At 41.1% G+C, this 21,465-nt stretch overlaps 1 protein-coding gene across 2 annotated transcripts; it reads right to left on the bottom strand.

Annotated features, from left to right (window-relative positions):
- Nucleotides 1–12,970: 12,970 nt before the first annotated feature.
- LOC105028213 (riboflavin transporter 2) lies at nt 12,971–20,303 on the bottom strand. Of its 2 annotated transcripts, none has more exons than XM_020040754.2 (4): nt 20,149–20,303; nt 15,211–16,266; nt 13,538–13,661; nt 12,971–13,271 (listed from the first exon to the last, which is right to left on the bottom strand). In XM_020040754.2, exons 2-4 carry the CDS (start codon nt 16,224–16,226, stop codon nt 13,059–13,061), a joined length of 1,353 nt encoding a protein of 450 aa, XP_019896313.1. In that variant the 5' UTR covers nt 16,227–16,266; nt 20,149–20,303; the 3' UTR covers nt 12,971–13,058. The 2 variants fall into 2 exon arrangements, with proteins under 2 accessions (XP_019896313.1, XP_010899089.1); XM_010900787.3 differs by lacking the exon at nt 20,149–20,303 and adding an exon at nt 17,197–17,543.
- Between the last annotated feature and the right edge of the window lie 1,162 nt (nt 20,304–21,465).

Here is a 21,465-nt window from a genome sequence, read left to right as displayed (position 1 = left end):
ATGACCCATGGGTGACCTGATGGCACACCCCTGGTGAATAGACTTCCCGACAGAGAGGAGGCTATGGGACTTCTCAACAGGAGGTTTTAGAGTGGGTCTCAGTGAGAATACAGTAAATAAGATAGATAACATAGAAATCCATTCATCCACATACTGGGTTGCTCTGTAATTAGGTGTTTCGGACACTGCAGAGACTCAGATGTAACTGAACATATTCTGAGTATTTAAAGATGTGGTACAAAATACAATATATTGTATTTGTTTTGATCTTTATTATTGGTTTGTTTTCGCTTGCCTTTCTACCCGAGCCACTGATTACAGTTTAAAGTCATCAGGAAACTCTATTGTAGTGTGTCTGATATGAAAATGTAAAAGTTAAATCTGATTGAACCGCCATATGTTGCATTTAGCGTGAAAATCGGTAAATCAGGAACAATGCATTCAATTTGAATGAAGGTGTACAATTCTGAGAAACTTGAGAAAAACAGATTAAACATAGCCATTGTCTCACCCTTCATAACAACAATTTATATTGCACTTCCATTGAGAATGTTCATTATTTTCACTTTAAAAAGTTTTCCAAAACCAATGACGTTTGACGTCAATGACGTCCACATTCCCTCCCATTTTGTGATCCATCAGGGTGTCCCTAATCCAAAACCGTTTGGGACCCAGTCATTTTGTGATCCATCAGGGTGTCCCTAATCTAAAACCGTTTGGGACCCAGTCATTTTGTGATCCATCAGGGTGTCCCTAATCTAAAACCGTTTGGGACCCAGTCATTTTGTGATCCATCAGGGTGACCCTAATCTAAAACCGTTTGGGACCCAGTCATTTTCTGATCCATCATGGTGTCACTAATCTTAAATCGTTTGGGACCAAGTCATTTTGTGATCCATCAGGGTGATCCTAATCTAAAATCGTTTGAGACCCAGTCATTTTGTGATCCATCAGGGTGTCCCTAATCTAAAACCGTTTGTGACCCAGTCATTTGTGATCCATCAGGGTGACCCTAATCTAAAACCGTTTGGGACCCAGTCATTTTGTGATCCATCATGGTGTCACTAATCTTAAATAAATTGGGACCAAGTCATTTTGTGATCCATCAGGGTGATCCTAATCTAAAATCGTTTGAGACCCAGTCATTTTGTGATCCATCAGGGTGTCCCTAATCTAAAACCGTTTGGGACCCAGTCATTTGTGATCCATCATGGTGTCCCTAATCTATAACCGTTTGGGACCCAGTCATTTTGTGATCCATCAGGGTGACCCTTATCTAAAACCGTTTGGGACCCAGTCATTTTGTGATCCATCAGGGTGTCCCTAATCTTAAACCGTTTGGGACCCAGTCATTTTGTGATCCATCAGGGTGTCCCTAATCTAAAACCGTTTGGGACCAAGTCATTTTGTGATCCATCAGGGTGACCCTAATCTAAAACCGTTTGGGACCCAGTCATTTTGTGATCCATCAGGGTGTCACTAATCTTAAATCGTTTGGGACCAAGTCATTTTGTGATCCATCAGGGTGATCCTAATCTAAAATCGTTTGAGACCCAGTCATTTTGTGATCCATCAGGGTGTCCCTAATCTAAAACCGTTTGGGACCCAGTCATTTGTGATCCATCATGGTGTCCCTAATCTATAACCGTTTGGGACCCAGTCATTTTGTGATCCATCAGGGTGACCCTTATCTAAAACCGTTTGGGACCCAGTCATTTTGTGATCCATCAGGGTGTCCCTAATCTAAAACTGTTTGGGACCCAGTCATTTTGTGATCCATCAGGGTGTCCCTAATCTAAAACCGTTTGTGACCCAGTCATTTTGTGATCCATCAGGGTGTCCCTAATCTAAAACTGTTTGGGACCCAGTCATTTTGTGATTCATCAGGGTGTCCCTAATCTAAAACCGTTTGGGACCCAGTCATTTGGGATCCATCATGGTGTCCCTAATCTAAAACCGTTTGGGACCCAGTCATTTTGTGATCCATCAGGGTGACCCTTATCTAAAACCGTTTGGGACCCAGTCATTTTGTGATCCATCAGGGTGTCCCTAATCTAAAACCGTTTGGGACCCAGTCATTTTGTGATCCATCAGCGTGACCCTAATCTAAAACCATTTGGGACCCAGTCATTTTGTGATCCATCAGGGTGTCCCTAATCTTAAACCGTTTGGGACCCAGTCATTTTGTGATCCATCAGGGTGTCCCTAATCTAAAACCATTTGGGACCAAGTCATTTTGTGATCCATCAGGGTGTCCCTAATCTAAAACCGTTTGGGACCAAGTCATTTTGTGATCCATCAGGGTGACCCTAATCTAAAACCGTTTGGGACCCAGTCATTTTGTGATCCATCATGGTGTCACTAATCTTAAATCGTTTGGGACCAAGTCATTTTGTGATCCATCAGGGTGATCCTAATCTAAAATCGTTTGAGACCCAGTCATTTTGTGATCCATCAGGGTGTCCCTAATCTAAAACCGTTTGGGACCCAGTCATTTGTGATCCATCATGGTGTCCCTAATCTATAACCGTTTTGGACCCAGTCATTTTGTGATCCATCAGGGTGACCCTTATCTAAAACCGTTTGGGACCCAGTCATTTTGTGATCCATCAGGGTGTCCCTAATCTTAAACCGTTTGGGACCCAGTCATTTTGTGATCCATCAGGGTGTCCCTAATCTAAAACCATTTGGGACCAAGTCATTTTGTGATCCATCAGGGTGACCCTAATCTAAAACCGTTTGGGACCCAGTCATTTTGTGATCCATCAGGGTGTCCCTAATCTAAAACCGTTTGGGACCAAGTCATTTTGTGATCCATCAGGGTGACCCTAATCTAAAACCGTTTGGGACCCAGTCATTTTGTGATCCATCAGGGTGTCACTAATCTAAAACCGTTTGGGACCAAGTCATTTTGTGATCCATCAGGGTGACCCTAATCTAAAACCGTTTGGGACCCAGTCATTTTGTGATCCATCAGGGTGTCCCTAATCTTAAACCGTTTGGGACCCAGTCATTTTGTGATCCATCAGGGTGTCCCTAATCTAAAACCATTTGGGACCAAGTCATTTTGTGATCCATCAGGGTGACCCTAATCTAAAACCGTTTGGGACCCAGTCATTTTGTGATCCATCAGGGTGTCCCTAATCTAAAACCGTTTGGGACCAAGTCATTTTGTGATCCATCAGGGTGACCCTAATCTAAAACCGTTTGGGACCCAGTCATTTTGTGATCCATCAGGGTGTCACTAATCTAAAACCGTTTGGGACCAAGTCATTTTGTGATCCATCAGGGTGACCCTAATCTAAAACCGTTTGGGACCCAGTCATTTTGTGATCCATCAGGGTGTCACTAATCTTAAATCGTTTGGGACCAAGTCATTTTGTGATCCATCAGGGTGATCCTAATCTAAAATCGTTTGAGACCCAGTCATTTTGTGATCCATCAGGGTGTCCCTAATCTAAAACCGTTTGGGACCCAGTCATTTGTGATCCATCATGGTGTCCCTAATCTATAACCGTTTGGGACCCAGTCATTTTGTGATCCATCAGGGTGACCCTTATCTAAAACCGTTTGGGACCCAGTCATTTTGTGATCCATCAGGGTGTCCCTAATCTAAAACTGTTTGGGACCCAGTCATTTTGTGATCCATCAGGGTGTCCCTAATCTAAAACCGTTTGTGACCCAGTCATTTTGTGATCCATCAGGGTGTCCCTAATCTAAAACTGTTTGGGACCCAGTCATTTTGTGATTCATCAGGGTGTCCCTAATCTAAAACCGTTTGGCACCCAGTCATATGTGATCCATCAGGGTGTCCCTAATCTAAAACCATTTGGGACCAAGTCATTTTGTGATCCATCAGGGTGACCCTAATCTAAAACCGTTTGGGACCCAGTCATTTTGTGATCCATCAGGGTGTCACTAATCTTAAATCGTTTGGGACCAAGTCATTTTGTGATCCATCAGGGTGATCCTAATCTAAAATCGTTTGAGACCCAGTCATTTTGTGATCCATCAGGGTGTCCCTAATCTAAAACCGTTTGGGACCCAGTCATTTGTGATCCATCATGGTGTCCCTAATCTAAAACCATTTGGGACCCAGTCATTTTGTGATCCATCAGCGTGACCCTAATCTAAAACCGTTTGGGACCCAGTCATTTTGTGATCCATCAGGGTGAACCTAATCTAAAACCATTTGGGACCCAGTCATTTTGTGATCCATCAGGGTGTCACTAATCTTAAATCGTTTGGGACCAAGTCATTTTGTGATCCATCAGGGTGATCCAAATCTAAAACTGTTTGGGACCAAGTCATTTTGTGATCCATCATGGTGTCCCTAATCTAAAACCGTTTGGGACTCAGTCATTTTGTGATCCATCAGGGTGTCCCTAATCTAAAACCGTTTGGGACCCAGTCATTTAAATACATCAACTTCGGAAAACAAATGGCAGAAGACTCACAAGGAAGTACCTTCATATTGTAGAGTCCCAGTAAACGCAGAGGTATTTCCTACTCTGAACGCAGCTCGGACATTCTATTTCATCGTCTCACTCACGTAACACTGGAAACAGGCATACGTTGATATAAAAGCTGATTATTATGTTAACAGAAGCCCATTAAATTACTGCAATGGGATTATGTGTGTGTGTGTGTGTGTGTGTGTGTGAATGTGTATAAGCGTGTTTGTCTTCATGGTCTATAAAAGATACAGCAGAACAGACTGTCACTCATACATACTACTACCTAATAACGTATTCATCTTGAAAGGTGAACTTTGGTAACACTACCCTATAGCTGTCCATATGAATGTATTTATTTAGCCTTTTTTCAGCTACATAACAGGCATTGAAATGGGAAATTGAAATTGTAGAGCATACAACATTTTTGAATTATTTACAACCCCTTATTTCTTCTCTCTTTGAATGAACAATTTTGGTTTCTATACAGAACAACTTTTAGGTTCCACATGGAATCTTCTGTGGAAACGGTTGTTTACGGATGCAGTAGTGTTCTTCAAACATACTGCTCTGGGGATAGCTGAACAATATTGTTAGTTTCTACATTGAAAAATAGTCTCATTTACATTGAGATAAAGTTTATAGACCCTTAATTTTCGACATGCTTACGAACTGCAGGCAATTAAATATAAAGTATGTGTGCTTTATGCCTGTGCTTTATAGGGTGCTAATTAGTAGAATGGTTGAGGAAGTTACAGGCTCTGAAGTTAGGGAAATATGCTCGGAATAACCCTGAACTTCAGAATGTCAACACTAATTCATGTGTCTTCCGTCTTTCTGTTCAAAATATTTGACTGCTGGCTCAGGTACACCTAGGCCTGGGGCCAAAAACAATAGCAATTCCTTTTCTGTGAGTGTTTTTTTTCTTCTTAGTGGACTACTACTAAGCTGCATGTTAATCCTGCCTAGCTAGCTTTGAATATAAGTACTAACTGGACTAACACAATGCACAAAAACTATCTGGATAAGAGAGCTAAATCAGTAATATATAACCCAATTGATCTAAGATTTAAACATTCCCAGTATTTTTTATGTTAGGATCAGGGTTTCTTACAGAATGAATTGCCTTTCTAGTGTTGCCTTGGTGCTGTAATAAGTTGATTATAATTTTGTACAGTGTATACTTTTTATCTCTGCACACTTATAAACTGCCTATGTGACATTACTGTCCCTTTCTTTTTGAAAATGTAATGCATGCATAGTAATTGCACGTATTTACAGTTCAGTCACTTTACTGCTTTAGAGTTCAGTCATAATATTGAATGCTTTAGAGTTTAGTTATTGTATTCGTTTCATGTATTCGTCTGTTCAAAAATATATATGTATATGCATTACCCTCCAGAATGATTGGCACCCTAAGTAAAAATGTTGTATTGTTAAACATCCACTCAAACAATAATATGAATCTAACTAAAAGTTAGTCTATAAATGTCATACGTGACATTGTTCAAAAAATGATTTAATATTTAAATATTGATTTAAAAAAAATATTTATTATTTTATTCAAGAACATGGGTAACAGAATTACTAGCACCCCTGCATTAAATACTTTGTGTACCCTCCCTTTGCCAAGAGAAAAGCTCTGAGTCATCTCCTATCATTTTCTATGAGTTGGAAAGGGAAGGGATTCGAGGGATTCTTTATTGTCCCTGTCCTTTTCCACCTTGTCATGCAGATTACTTGGATTCTGTTTACTCGGGACACAACCCACATGCATTTTTTTATTATTATCTTGCACTCTTAAAATCTTTACCCAGGAGAGCCAGAGTGGTCACCCCTCAGAATCTGGTTCCTCTCTAGGTTTCTTCCGACCTACTAGGCAGTCTTTTTGGGCAGGACCTCTTTTTCTTTCCGTTATATAATATGCCATACAACATAGGCTTATCACACAGCTTTCTCTGAATTCCTGCAAAGCTAGTCAACTGTGTTTAACAAATAAATAATCTTTCATTAAGCCAATCCCCACAAAGAGAACCATTTTTTAAATGATGCTAAATTTCACACTGTGATCTCACCTCATCTTAAATAGAATTCTGTTATTTTTTTAGATTTAAAGGATTTTAAAGGACTGTTATAACAAATACATTCCCTCGTTTTGTTCTGATACCACATCCATCCCCTCTCTTAGAAGGACAATTTTGCTATTATAACCCATGTTACACTAATATCCTGTCTGAAATGCTTTATATATTGAATAAATCAGGCCTACAGTAAACAGACTAGTTAACTTATAATCAACCATATTTTAATTCAATGAATGCTAGAACTTTTGCAATATTTCTCCCTGCCGAAATCCCAGTTATGTAGAAGGACACATTCTTCATCATAGTTATACATGATTGTTCATACATGTTTTGTTTGGCAAAGAAAAATACCAACATCACTAAATTACTTTTGTTATTATGTAGCATGGTGCAATGGGAGGGTTTAGGACCAGTGACAAAGACGAGAATGAAGCCTCTCAAGATGTTTAGGATACTCCAATAACTAAAGCAGACAAAGCATATGTAGTTCAGGAATTGCTTCCTCATGCCACCTCACAGAAGTGGTTCAGGTATTAGGGTTAGGTTGGTGGCTTTTGGGTGCTGTGATCTCCAGGTTAGGGGCTGCGTGACAATGTAATGCGTACACGCATGCTAGGTAAAGTGGACTATGCAATTTCTCAGATATTAATCAAATTTCAATAATCCTGCACACATTTATGGATGTTTAAGTTATAACAAGATATATAATAAGATATAGCTACAAGTCCAACTATTACTGTAGCAGGAGCTATAGACATCTGACATATCCATCTACTTTGCAGCCCAAAATGTATTTAGCTGCAAGACAACCCTGTAATCTTTATAGGGAACCTCCTGTTACACAATAGAGGCCATATTAATGTTTTACAAAAGCATTGCTTTTTGCAAAAAGCCTTAAGTGTTTTCTTTACCTTATGATAATGTGTACATTGGCGCACAGTAAGAGTTACCAGGGTCATGACAACTGTATAATGGAAAGATTGGAACAAAAATCGTTAGCCATCCCAAAAGGGCCAAAAAGATGATGCAAAAAAAGATGATGCAACAATGATGTTGCAGTAAATGTCTTTTTGGTGAGTTTGACCAAAGTGGTAGTTTTAACCCCTGGGATTTAGCCAGCCTTTGCAACTAAAACTTTTATACGCAGCAAAGCAGGTGGAAAGAGCAGAACGGAAACATACGTGACATAATCTTATAAATGATGAGTGCATGGCAGAGTTCCTATGAAGTCCTTACGTTTCCATCTGTCAGGAAATATAGGATGTCAAGCATTCGTTTTGCCGCTTCATTTGAAGTGGTGAATGAAATCTAATTTGGCTTCTAGGATCACTGAGCATTCTTTGAATCTTGTCTCGAATTTGTTTAGTGAATTCTCTTTTTGGACTCGTCTAGACGTCAAGCTTTCCAGCCCCCCCCCCCCCCCTTTTTTTTGTACCAGACGTCACGTTGTGAAGGGGGAATGGTTGATTGCATAACGCCAGGCCAGACTTGATTGTTCCTGGCCTTCACACGAAATTCAATCATTCTCTGCATTCTCCAATCCCATGTAGGGCCATTAAACAGAAACGCAGGCTAGGATTTCCCCTCATATGTTTTAAATTGAAATTACGATCTTGGTGTCTGCCGTATGCATAATCCAAGGGAGCCAAGAAACCTGGAGAGGGACAGAGGGAGATTTGGGTCTAGAGGGAGAGAGTGGGAGACATTAACAGAAGCAAACTGGGTGACAGAGAGAGAAAGACAGAGACAGAGAGAGAGAGTGCTGCTAATCCACACTTAAGTAATCATTCTGTGCACCTGTATGATAGATTGTGCATTCACAAAACAAAAACAAAAACATTTACTGAAGAGAGTACATACAAGAGAAAAATAGAAGAAAACGGCAAACAGCCCGGGTTGTCTATACAAAATCATGCCTATGGGAACGACCCAAATAAACAAAGAAGAAATAAAATAAATGACTGCACCTAGTCCTCACCACCTCTGTTGATGTTATATTCGAGGCCCCAGCATGCATCTAAAACTTTAAAGGAACAGAGAGACACAAGAGCTTAACTATGGCTTGTGACAATAGGAAATGTTGAACCCAGATGTCCATTCAAGGCCTTTGGGGCCGCTGTCAGAATAAGACTTTGACTGGGTTTCTCAGCGTTCTTTATCTTTTGCGACTGAGTGAAGAGGCGGACACACCTGCATCTATCAACCACTCTGGCTGAGGTAATGTGAGGGAGTAGGATTCTGGAAATGATAGAGAAGGGACTCTTGCGGCATGGGGAAATACCCAAGAGGCATGTATCACTTCTACATATTAGTTGAGCCATTTCAGGAAGCATGCAAAAAGAATAAGGAAAGGCAATTAGAGAATGAGGTGTGTCTTTGGGTGTGTCAAGAGGTGTGTCACTGCATAAACAACAATTCTTCATCATCAAATTGGCATGATTAAACATGATAAACATTTTTAAAGTCAAACTATATTATTCACAGAATTGAATATGGCCAGAAAACATTCCAATAGCAAAACAGGACATTCTAATTACATTTGGCAATGTGTCCTTTATGTCCTTTAAAAGTTATCCACTGGATGTTTTCTATTGGTCAAGTAGCCATCACATGATAGAAGATTTGAGAGAAGGTTATAATATATTGCTGCATGTTGGTCTTAAGTAAACATTCTCTGTGGGACTGTTGTCAGAACCAGACTTGCTGTCATTCACTCAGTGCATTTATACACATCCCGGAATGTTACTTAGTATAAATGTGCTGCTCTTGGTAAACAACTCAGGGACATAATACCCATATCTTAGTCTAGTTGTCGGTAGGCTCCCTGTACATAAGAAGTTTTAAAAAATGTTCCAAGGATGATCTTTTTTCAAGCCTTTAGTAAGTTGCATGATGGACCTAAGCAAATATTCTCTGTATAGTTCACTTTCAGTTCCCTGGACATCAATAAGGATATTTTGCAGGAAGTTCTTAGGATTTCAACTTTAATTCTTTGTGAGTTACAATAATTCCTTAGGACATACACAGGATATTGCAAAATGGCTTAAGGATGTCTTTTCAGGGTCCCCTCAAGGCTTTGTCTAGTTCCTGGTTGGTCTTGGGGACATACCCAAGGAGGATTTTAGGATGTTCTTGGGAAGTTGTGTCCTGTTCTCCTAGAGGTTTTTGTCACCAGATATTTTTGTTTAAAACGAGAGTGGGCAGTCGATCAAGCTAAAATGGTGTAAATATTATCAGTCAATTACAATATAATTACACTTGAAATGATCATTTGCTACTTTTTAATAAATCCTTTTTCATTATTTCCTTCAGGCTAGGAAAACCTTTCCACTGTGCCCCAAAATCTGTAGAATTTTTGAAATCCTGTACATTCTGATTACTTGTAACTTACCTGATATCCAAAAATCCTAGCCCGTGTGGATGTCTGTACAGAGTTGTGCAACCTTGCCTGAAAAGGAATGCATATTTCCTACTGGAAACCTGTTTATTTTTGACAACAATATGGAGTTATTTAATTGAAGCAATCATTTAAGTAGTGGGTACAAAAATACACTAAGTAATATAAAGCTTTAGGGGTTTACTTGCTCAGAAGCAGAACAGCTTCTGAATACTGTACAAGAGTGTACAAAGACATGCTTTTTGTCTCTAATGCTAATAGTAGCTATTGCTAGTGGGTTGAAGGCCTATTCTAAATGTATACCTATGAGCTATATGCTAAGATTTTAACCCCCGGCTCAAGTTATTTGTCGTGTTTCAGGTTCATCTTGAGTTGTATATCATGTTATCCTAGACTGACATCTACTGGTCACATACAAGAAGCAATATATTTCAAATATGATTAGGATTATAGTAACGCTTTATATCCATGCTCATGAAAAACAAAGCTTACAAGACGTGAATAATAAGCAATTCAGAGTGAAATAGAAAATAGATATGTATACATTTTTAATCACAATGAGAAATACATTTTTCACAATGCGCAACACAATAATTGCAGTGACAATGTATACCAGGCATGTAACATATTTTGGTTTAGGAAAAGAAACAAACAACATAATAGAGTCGTAAAACAATTAACATAAATGACCTTTTGGTTGACATTTGGAGTCTAGAGATTGTAAAACTTAGGCACTGTTTTGTTAGGGCCAGGTAACAAAGATCATCACTATTATCATAACAGTATACTTCATTACCTTTCAAGTAAAGATGGCTTTCATCTTCTTTTAAAGAAGAATTGTAAAAAGCTAAGCAATAAAATAAATAAAATAAGATATTTTCGGTCCAGAACCATTATACTGGGTTTTAATTAGGCAGACAAATCATTTTGGATATTTATTCCACTAATAAATATTTTTGACCAATCAGATGAGCTCCAAAAAATTAATTGTGAGAAGATCTGATGTGATTTGTCAAATATTAATTCATGGAAAAAATATCAGAAATGGACTGCCTGTGTAAATGCAGCCTATAGCAGATCTCGTGCTGTCTGAGACATTCACACATTTAGGAACCAGCTAAGCTAGCATCCATTTCAATATGATATTCTTAGAATATCTATGTAGGTGAAAACATCTGATTGGTCAAAATAAATATTTGCCAACATTTTGAAAAAGTGCCAATGTTTAATGAATACACTTTAGGCACAGTGTCATATTCATTAGAGCGCACAGAATTTTTTTTTAATGTACAGTGGGGAAAACAAGTATTTGATACACTGCCGATTTTGCAGGTTTTCCTACTTACATGTACAGGTCTGTATATGTACTCTAACTGTAAGAGACGGAATCTAAAACAAAAATCCTGAAAATCACATTGTATGATTTTTAAATAATTAATTTGCATTTTATTGCATGACATAAGTATTTGATCACCTACCAACCAGTAAGAATTCCGGCTCTCACAGACCTGTTAGTTTTTCTTTAAGAAGCCCTCCTGTTCTCCACTCATTACCTGTATTAACTGCACCTGTTTGAACTCGTTACCTGTATAAAAGACATGTATCCACACACTCAATCAAACAGACTCCAACCTCTACACAATGGCCAAGACCAGAGAGCTGTGTAAGGACATCAGGGATAAAATTGTAGACCTGCACAAGGCTGGGATGGGCTACAGGAAATAGGCAAGCAGCTTGGTGAGAAGGCAACAACTGTTGGCGCAGTTATTAGAAAATGGTTCAAGATGACGGTCAATCTCCCTCGGTCTGGGGCTCCATGCAAGATCTCACCTCGTGGGGCATCAATGATCATGAGGAAGGTGAGGGATCAGCCCAGAACTACACGGCAGGACCTGGTCAATGACCTGAAAAGAGCTGGGACCACAATCTCAAAGAAAACCATTAGTAACACACTACGCCGTCATGGATTAAAATCCTGCAGCGCACACAAGGTCCCCCTGCTCAAGTGCATGTCCAGGCCCGTCTGAAGTTTGCCAATGACCATCTGGATGATCCAGAGGAATGGGAGAAGGTAATGTGGTCTGATGAGACAAAAATAGAGCTTTTTGGTCTAAACTCCACTCACCGTGTTTGGAGGGAGAAGAAGGATGAGTACAAAAAAAAAACATCTCAACCGTGAAGCATGGAGGTGGAAACATCATTCTTTGGGGATGCTTTTTTGCAAAGGGGACAGGAAGACTGTACTGTATTGAGGGGAGGATGGATGGGGCCATGTATCGCGAGATCTTGGCCAACAACCTCCTTCTCTCAGTAAGAGCATTGAAGATGGGTCGTGGCTGGGTCTTCCAGCACGACAACGACCCGAAACACACAGCCAGGGCAAATAAGTAGTGGCTCCGTAAGAAGCACCTCAAGGTCCTGGAGTGGCCTAGCCAGTCTCCAGACCTGAACCCAATAGAAAATCTTTGGAGGGAGCTGAAAGTCTGTATTGCCCAGCGACAGCCCTGAAACCTGAAGGATCTGGAGAAGGTCTGTATGGAGGAGTGGGCCAAAATCCCTGCTGCAGTGTGTGCAAACCTGGTCAAGAACTACAGGAAACGTACAATCTCGGTAATTGCAAACAAAGTTTTCTGTACCAAATATAAAGTTCTGCTTTTCTGATGTATCAAATACTTATGTAATGCAATAAAATGCAAATTACTTAAAAATCATACAATGTGATTTTCTGGATTATTGTTTTAGATTCCCGTCACTCACAGTTGAAGAGTACCTATGATAAATTACAGACTTCTACATGCTTTGTATGTGGGAAAACCTGCTAAATCATCAGTATATCAAATACTTGTTCTCCCCACTGTATTAAAAATGAGCAGTTTGGTTCCATTCAGTTCCTACAGAACGTGACCTGAGCTAACGATTTGCTGCCAAAAGAGAGAATTTTGCAAGCATTTGGATATGTTTCAAAACTTTTTCAATAGTCTGGTTACATCACAATTGAATGCCTAACTTATGTGATTTAAAGTCTAACTTGTATGATGAAGTCATATTTTCAGTGCCAGTCATCTGACTAGGTTTTTTTTTTTTTTATATTGTAATTTTCAATTGTAGGCCAGATCTTGATTCCTACTTTGGGCATTTGGTGTTACAGGGATCCCCAGACTGGAACAGTCTATAAACACTGACCAAGGGAAACATGGACAGTGCTCCAAGCATGGAGCCTAGCTGCACTACTGCTCCACACCACACAAGGGCGCTGTGGCCCTCATCGCGAAGGATCACTCCAATGATCACCTTCACATAAGAAAGGGTCAGGACAAACAGGATCCAGGCAATGACCTACAGCATAGAAAAGATAAACATTACAAACAAAATGTATCAACATTCACAGTTTATTAGAGGATCCTTGGTAAGTGGCAGAATTCAACTACGCACTTAACAGTATTCATTAGTTTATTACTACTGACTTCTGTTTAAGTAGCATTGTTTGACTTCCGACATCCCATTTTTACTTTGTTTTAATAAGCACAAATTCACACCCCAGATCTCCCCCCCCAATTTGAGTGTATTAATCTATCCCAATCGATAAAAAAAATGGGTCTTACAATAAGTGCTGTTCCTGAGGCGCTGTGGACCAGTAGAGGACAAGGGCTCAGCGCAGCCATGGCCATGATGTAAGTCCCAAATACTGTCCCAACTAATGTCAGAAGACCCATCAGAACCAATGACCTGGAGAAGGACAAGGAGGAGATGGACGAGTTGAGGTGTTACAAATTCTTGTTAAAATAAAGTATTTTTAGGATATGAGCCATTACTGTGCTTTTAAAACAGATTACTCTCTATCACTTTTTATACTATATATAAAGTACATTACACACACACACACGAGAGAGAGTTATACATGTCCATTACCATTCAAAGATTTGGGCACACCTATTCACTTGAATAAGTGTTTGATTGGTACTGTATAAATATTTTGATTTTTTGACAGTCATCTAAATATGTAGTTTTTATGACATGTTTGTTGTCATGTTTATTGGACATGGAAGTGAGGAAAGATTCTGCTGAAAGAGCAGGTGGCCAGACTGGAACCCATTGATGCAACAGAGGCAGCAGCTTAGACAACCCACTACTCCAGGACAGGGGTGGTTATTTTTCAGAGGCAGCAGCTTAGACAACCCACAACTCCAGGACAGGGGTGGTTATTTTTCAGAGGCAGCAGCTTAGACAACCCACAACTCCAGGACAGGGGTGGTTATTTTTCAGAGGCAGCAGCTTAGACAACCCACAACTCCAGGACAGGGGTGGTTATTTTTCAGAGGCAGCAGCTTAGACAACCCACTACTCCAGGACAGGGGTGGTTATTTTTCAGAGGCAGCAGCTTAGACAACCCACAACTCCAGGACAGGGGTGGTTATTTTTCAGAGGCAGCAGCTTAGACAACCCACAACTCCAGGACAGGGGTGGTTATTTTTCAGAGGCAGCAGCTTAGACAACCCACAACTCCAGGACAGGGGTGGTTATTTTTCAGAGGCAGCAGCTTAGACAACCCACTACTCCAGGACAGGGGTGGTTATTTTTCAGAGGCAGCAGCTTAGACAACCCACTACTTCAGAACAGGGGTCATTATTTTTCATTTACCTAACTCTTTGCTCACATAAAAGCAAGCTTTACTTACAAGAATACTAGATCTATTTCAACCCACATTCTTTGAACCTGCCATCCCTGATGCTACTGGGCTAAAGAAACAAGAGGCATTCTTATTTGCAAAGTTATTTCATCATACACTATTGATCCACCTCACTTCAGTTTAGAACATTTCACACAAATCATGGTTAGCGAATGGGCTAAAATGGAGATTCATGTTCAATATGAAGCATTACCATGTAAGCTTACTACTTAGGTGTTTTACTCAGTGCTATTCCATACTGTGCAGATAGCCAGGGGATAGGGTAGGAAGTTAAAATGTTGAAGACATGACGGTGGTTTAGACCATCCAATCAGCATGTTTTGTTGGGTTGCCTTTAATGTTTCAGGGATATTTCCTGTTGGTTCACACGCTGGGCTGCATCCTAGACACCACTGGGAATCTCAAGGCCCAGTGGCTCCGCAGCAAACTCTCCGTGATCTGGTTTTTAGGAAAGCCCAGATTCAGTGCCGCATCAGTCATGCATTCCAGACTACAATAACCACTCCCATTCCTAATCCACCATCTTTCATCGAACAAGAACAACAAACAGGCTGTGATCTGTCAATGATGCTCACATTATGGGCTTACCTTAGGGGCAGAAACATGGCGATGAAGCAGGCCACGGGGTTGGCCACGGATGCCATCGTAGCAGCCAGGTGGTAGGCCCAGTTCCCGTAGGGCAGGCAGGAGTAGGACTGGACCGAGGGGAGCACACCGTTGGTCAGGGCGTTGACCCAGGCCAACACCCCAAAGATGAACACCACCTCCGGCACACTGTAAAAGCCTGTGCCGAAGGAGCTCTGCCGGGCGGGGCTGTCCTGGGGGCTGATCATGGGCTTCTCCTCCGGACCCCTGCGACTCAGAGACAGGGCCTGGTCGCTCTTCTCGTCTGCCAGGGCTCTGCCGAAGTAGTGTTCGCGCTTCCTTTCCCTGGCTATGGCCGGATGGTGGTTGAGCAGGAGGAAGGCTCCCAGGCACACTGCCATCATGGCACTGAGGAAGAGGAAGAACACCCGGGCCGAGAAGTTGGCCGGCTGGTATTGACCCTTGAGCTCGGTGCCCTCGTCCGAGGTCCCGTTACCAGGGTTCGCCACCGAAATGTTCTGACAGTGCACTAAGCCCACACCCTGAACGAGAGCCACCACACCGGGCACGAGGCCGCTAAGACCCTCGCCGGCGAAGTACGTAGTGAGGTACTGAGGCCCAAGACGCATCATAAAGGGCAGGAAAGTCACAGACGATGTGCAGTCCACCACTGACAACAGGAAGCAGAGGACCAGGAGGGCCACGCTGTGCATAGTGCCCCCGAGGGGCACGGTGTGATTCCAGAATAAGGCCAAAAGGAACGTGGCCACGACCCCCAGACTCACGATGGCGTAGATGACTGGCCGCTCGTCCAGCAAACCTGGGCGGAAGCGGTGCATGAGGGTGACGAACAGGGGACCCACGTTGGCCATCTGGATGAGCACGGTGAGATAGGAGGGCAGGTACCATTCCTCTGGGAGTTCAGGGACAATTAGGGGTAGTTCAACCCACATTCCGTTGATGGCCACCCAGGAGCCCATGCCAAACAGGCAGGCCAGCACGTGGGTTAATAGAGACATGGCGATGGAAAGGGCACAGCCAGAGATTGGTTGTAGTCTTCTATAAATGAGAAGAAACACAAGGGCCATTCAGTTTCATTGACGAATATCACCATCAGCCAAGCACGACAACATGAAAAAAGCATCCTTGGGTTTTGTTGCATTAATAGATCAAAATTACGGGATGCGGATAGATCAGTTATTTGGTGAGGTCACGATAACACAACGAAAACATTATATGAACTTGTGCGTTTAGCTCATTCCAGCCTCCTAATGGAATTATCCGAGGCCATCTGGAACGCACGTTGTCGTGGGTAACAAGAGACAGCCTTTGCTCTGGGTGACCATGAGGCCGGGTGAAGCCTTGCCCCCCCCAACAGTCCTCCGGAGTACTTAGTTAGCATGTGCCACACTGACCTTTCACACACTAGTCTCTAAACAGTGCGCACACATCTCTAGCTGCACAATCTTCACCCATTATGTTAATACTACACTACTTTTACACAGTATGTGGTTAAAGCTTCTATGAGTCTGCTGATTCATAGTGACGAGGAAATTAAAATGTATCAGCAGAGAGAAACACAGTTACTGTTTGGAGGTGCGCACACACGTTTCACTATCATTATTCCCATAAACCAGTAAACCAAACCCCATAAATCCTAAGCTTAAACAAAGTTAAACATTAAAGTTAAATATTACTCCAAATGTAACATTTACCCCAAACCTAACCCCTAAAAAAGATATTGCCTTTTGCCTTAAGGGGACCAATTTGGCTTAATCTTAGCCAGAACCTCAGGGAACACATTTACAGTTTGACCTGGATCAAACAAACAGTTTCAAGAGCTATATATGTCTATATTGTCATCACATCCCATCTAATTATTTAACTACCAGACTACCAGCTCAACTGGACTAAAGCATTTGGCTCTTAACATGTCCCTAAAAACCTATTTCATAATGCCCACGTGCCAAGAGCATAGAGAATCCTTACCTTATGAAAGAGTCAGTTAGGTAACAGCTGCTATCACCTACTCCTCTTAGGAAACCTCTCACTCCATTGTGATCAGAGTATTGTATGGCCGGCTTACATCAGCCCGTAAGTGTGCGAATTCCGTTTTTTCCCCGCTCCCCCCTTTCTCTTCCGCATACACTTGGATCATGCGTCCTCTGCTTCCGTGTCTCTCATATGCACCTGACATAGCAGTAGGCACGCAAGCCCGCGCCCCTCCTATATACGACACCCAAATTCACCAGCTTTAAAGTTCCCTCTTTTCAAAAGCTCTGAGCCATGTTCTCTGCCGCTCTACAGCATGCTGTCGTAGCAGGGGGGAGGAGAGAGACAGCTTCTGTAGCCACACCCCCTCTCCTGCAGCTCAAAAAAATATGACCTTGGCCCAGCCCCCTAAACAGGAAGTACTGGCTGTAGCATGCCTGAGAGGCTTTTCACTAAATTCTTTTAATTAGACTGTCAACTCTTGTAGCAACAATGTCAGATTCCACAGCCACAGTCAAAAATTATTTTAAAATGTTTTTATTTTAAGTTGAGTGTTAGGAATTGAGGTAACTGTGGATTTGAACATTTTGTAAATTGTAGAATAAGGGAGGTTTTCTTTTTATTTGGATTTTATTCTTTTTTATTAAATTGTAAGTACACAAAAGGAAGAAGCTGGGGTTATAAATGTTGGTGTATAAGTGACAACAGAGAGAGAGAGAGAGAGAGAGAGAGAGAGAGCGAGAGCGAGAGAGAGAGAGAGAGATCGCGAGAGAGCGAGAGAGAGATCGCGAGAGAGCGAGAGAGAGAGCGCGAGAGAGAGAGAGCGCGCGAGAGAGAGCGCGCGAGAGAGAGCGCGAGAGAGAGCGCGAGAGAGAGCGCGAGAGAGAGCGCGAGAGAGAGCGCGAGAGAGAGCGCGAGAGAGAGCGCGAGAGAGAGCGCGAGAGAGAGCGCGAGAGAGAGCGCGAGAGAGAGCGCGAGAGAGAGCGCGAGAGAGAGCGCGAGAGAGAGCGCGAGAGAGAGACAATGGGACAAAGGTATCTGCCCATTATAATACTACTAACTGGTCATAAGTTTGAATACCACAATACATAACCATATACAGTCTATGTACATAACCTATGTTTGTGATTAGAGGGTTGTTCTGACACCGCCTGATTTCATAACTGTAACCTGAGGCGTAACCAGCAACGCTCCTACTACTTTATGCCAGGTTTCCATTTGCAATCACATTGAAGGGTGATGATGAAACATGTTACTAAAGTGCCCTGATTAACCCATTCGACTCAATATGAAACTCTGACATCTTTGTGAATCATTTATATGTACAACTGTGTCCTTGAACGCTCTTTGACTAGACATTTAGTAGGTTACTATTTCCATGGTCCATTCACACAGCCATCCGTTATGACCTTGCGCTCTCTGTATTTGTTTCTCTCTTTCAGAGAATATAATAGTTGTTTGTATTCAGGCCACATGTGCTAAGTTTTATGATTTGTAAGATAGGCCTATGTTTTATCGTTCATTAATTTGAAAAACCTGTGTGATATAATTTTTTTGTAATTTTAAAGAGTTGTTTAAGGTTGCAAATGCGAGGAATTAGAATATCAACACAATTTAACCATTAGGCTACACAATTTGTTTTTTAAAAAGGAGATTCAGTTTGCTTTCTGTGGTCTGTAATTCCCATTGTTTACTGATTCAGATGCATCTTGGACAGTGAAACCTAATCCAGCATTGTTATTTTCTAAAGGATATAATGAGGTCTAAAGAATAAAGACGATTTCTGTAAACAAAGAATATAAACCATGCAAAAGGAAAGCCTCCACAATAACAGAAAAATAATTAACTTTTCAATATATTTTGCTCAAAAGAAACAGCAGGTATTACTTCAAACCCTTGCTGTTTAAGCCAAAAACCAGATTCAGGATTTAGTCAGACAAACTTGTATGTAGAATTTGCTGTGAAGCGCAAATTACATAAATTTATGAACTTCCTCATCAGTTTGAAAAAATAATATAATCAAGTTATTAAATAATAATTATACTTTTGACACTAAAATCAGCAGAAATTTCAAGTTGGCCTTTTGTATTACTAAAATATAATGGCATACACAGTTTGTTGCCAGTATAACAGTAGATGTGCTAAAAGAGTTGCAAGTCATTGAGTTGACAATTATAAAATAGTGTCAGAAAGCTATGAAAGAGAAAGCCACTGGGATTAGGAACATTTTTGGATATTCAAATGTTTTTTATATGAACCTGCATTGCAATGGCAATTTTATTTCAACTACCAGGTGAAACCCAAAATCCATACTGGATATCAACAATTTCAGTTAGTTTGGTGCATAATTTTAAGTTGTCACCCATTTTGCTAAAAAGTAGAGCTAACTAAGCGACACTGTACTTCATACTGGACATACAGCCATGCACCACTAATAGAAAAGTGGTTTAAGGATTTAACGTGACATGACATTTAAATCCTCAGAGCTTTTCCAACTCTGAAGATGGGGTTAGTTTGGGACCATTGCCAAGTACATAGAGTACAGCTTGGTACAGGAAAATAGAATGTTCAATACATTTTTCAGCAGACACAATTCACTTTTTTGCTCCTGTCAATCTCAACTTTTCAGCTATTTGTTTTCCGCATACGATCCACAGTGGTTTGATGGACCAGCTACTCTCATTGCAAAATTGTCGGTCTGACATAATTGTTGACGCTGAAAAATTATAGTTATGCACAAAGCTGAAAAGTAGCTCTGATATATTAAATCAATAAATAGAAAGTAAATTCAAAGATTTTACAACGACATCTAACCACAAAAAAAAATCATCCTTATCAGCCATCCTCCTCAGATGATCTAACATGATTGTCAACACCTTCAGGACTAAATCAATGTATAATTACTCCACTCTCAAAGTAACTATCAGAACCTGAAAGAATTCCCCTTACCTGACACGGTAAACTCTCTATCAATCAGTCCCAGTTGGATGTGCTGGTTGCCGGAGTTTGAGTCCTACAGTGCACTCAATGTCCCTTGATATTATGTCTCTGAGGCTATAGTGCTGATAAAACACACTCCGAAACAACCTTGTGCAAGTTGCTGATGTGTCTGACTTTTTGTAAAATAACATTGGAGGTATGCTTTGTCTGTGTACGGTTACAGTACCAGACTCTCACGTGACTCCGGAGGGCCGACCCACGGATCACAGGGGTCCGGTCAGGGAGACAATTCCTGGGCTAAAGAGGCCACAAAGGGGATGGTTGGCTGGGAAACTGGGGGGCTTTGGAAGTTGGGTGGGGAGTAGCAGGTTTATGCCAAACCTGCTGGTTGGGATGGTTAGTGCGCAGTAACAGCTTAGCCAACCATTAGACGGCTTTGGATGGCAACTGGCAATTTCTGATAGGGGCTCCATTGTTGCTTTTGTTCAGCAAGAATTCCATGATGTCAACTGAATGGATCTGATTGGCCCAGGAGTTTGACAAGATTTCATTTCAGTCCAGACATAGAGTGCCCCTCTACATCTCTCTCAAACACATGCACACACACAATCTAGGTATCTAAATGGGGAGAGTAAAAATGATTGTCTTTAAATAAAAGTATTAATTCTAATCCTAAACCTTACTCTGACCCTAACCTTAACCTAACCATAACCCCGAAGATCTAACCTTAAAGTAAACCATTACACCTAACTATATCCTGTAATGCCTCATTCTAATCCTTATCTAAATTGTTACTTTTGAACATGAGACAAAAAGTGTTTTGAAGTTTACACGCACAGCCCACCTACATTGGTGCGTAGAAGTAAACCTGACCGAAAATCTACATTCAACATATTACAAATTCTGTACAAACTGATTTTCATGCAGGGTACTTTTGTTTTATGCTGATAACATTATGGAGTTCAGAGAAAACAATGTTGATAACTTTTACCCTGGATTTTCTTTGAGTTAATCCTGTGTGTGATTCATGCTTCACATAGCCATGAGTTTAAGGCAGGAAAATGATCCAAACTGGCAAGCTAACTTTGTTTAATTGCTTGGCTGTTATTCCCTTCATTATCAGCACAGTTGGGGTGTTGAGCCTGCAAAGTTGGACAAAACTTCTCAATTAACTGTGCTGTAGAAAGTGACTATGGTCAGCCTGAAAAAAAATCACACATTTTCCCTCAGGGGGAATGTTGGGCAGCAGCACTGGTAGGCAGAGTACATTTACCCAAATTTGAGTGTGTCTGCAAAACGATAAAGCATGAATGGGTCTGGTATTTG

Source organism: Esox lucius, chromosome 20 (genome assembly GCF_011004845.1).
Source record: "Esox lucius isolate fEsoLuc1 chromosome 20, fEsoLuc1.pri, whole genome shotgun sequence".
NCBI classification, from domain to species: domain Eukaryota; kingdom Metazoa; phylum Chordata; class Actinopteri; order Esociformes; family Esocidae; genus Esox; species Esox lucius.
Note: the sequence above shows the minus strand (reverse complement) of the source record. Positions and strands in the feature narration are given on the sequence as shown.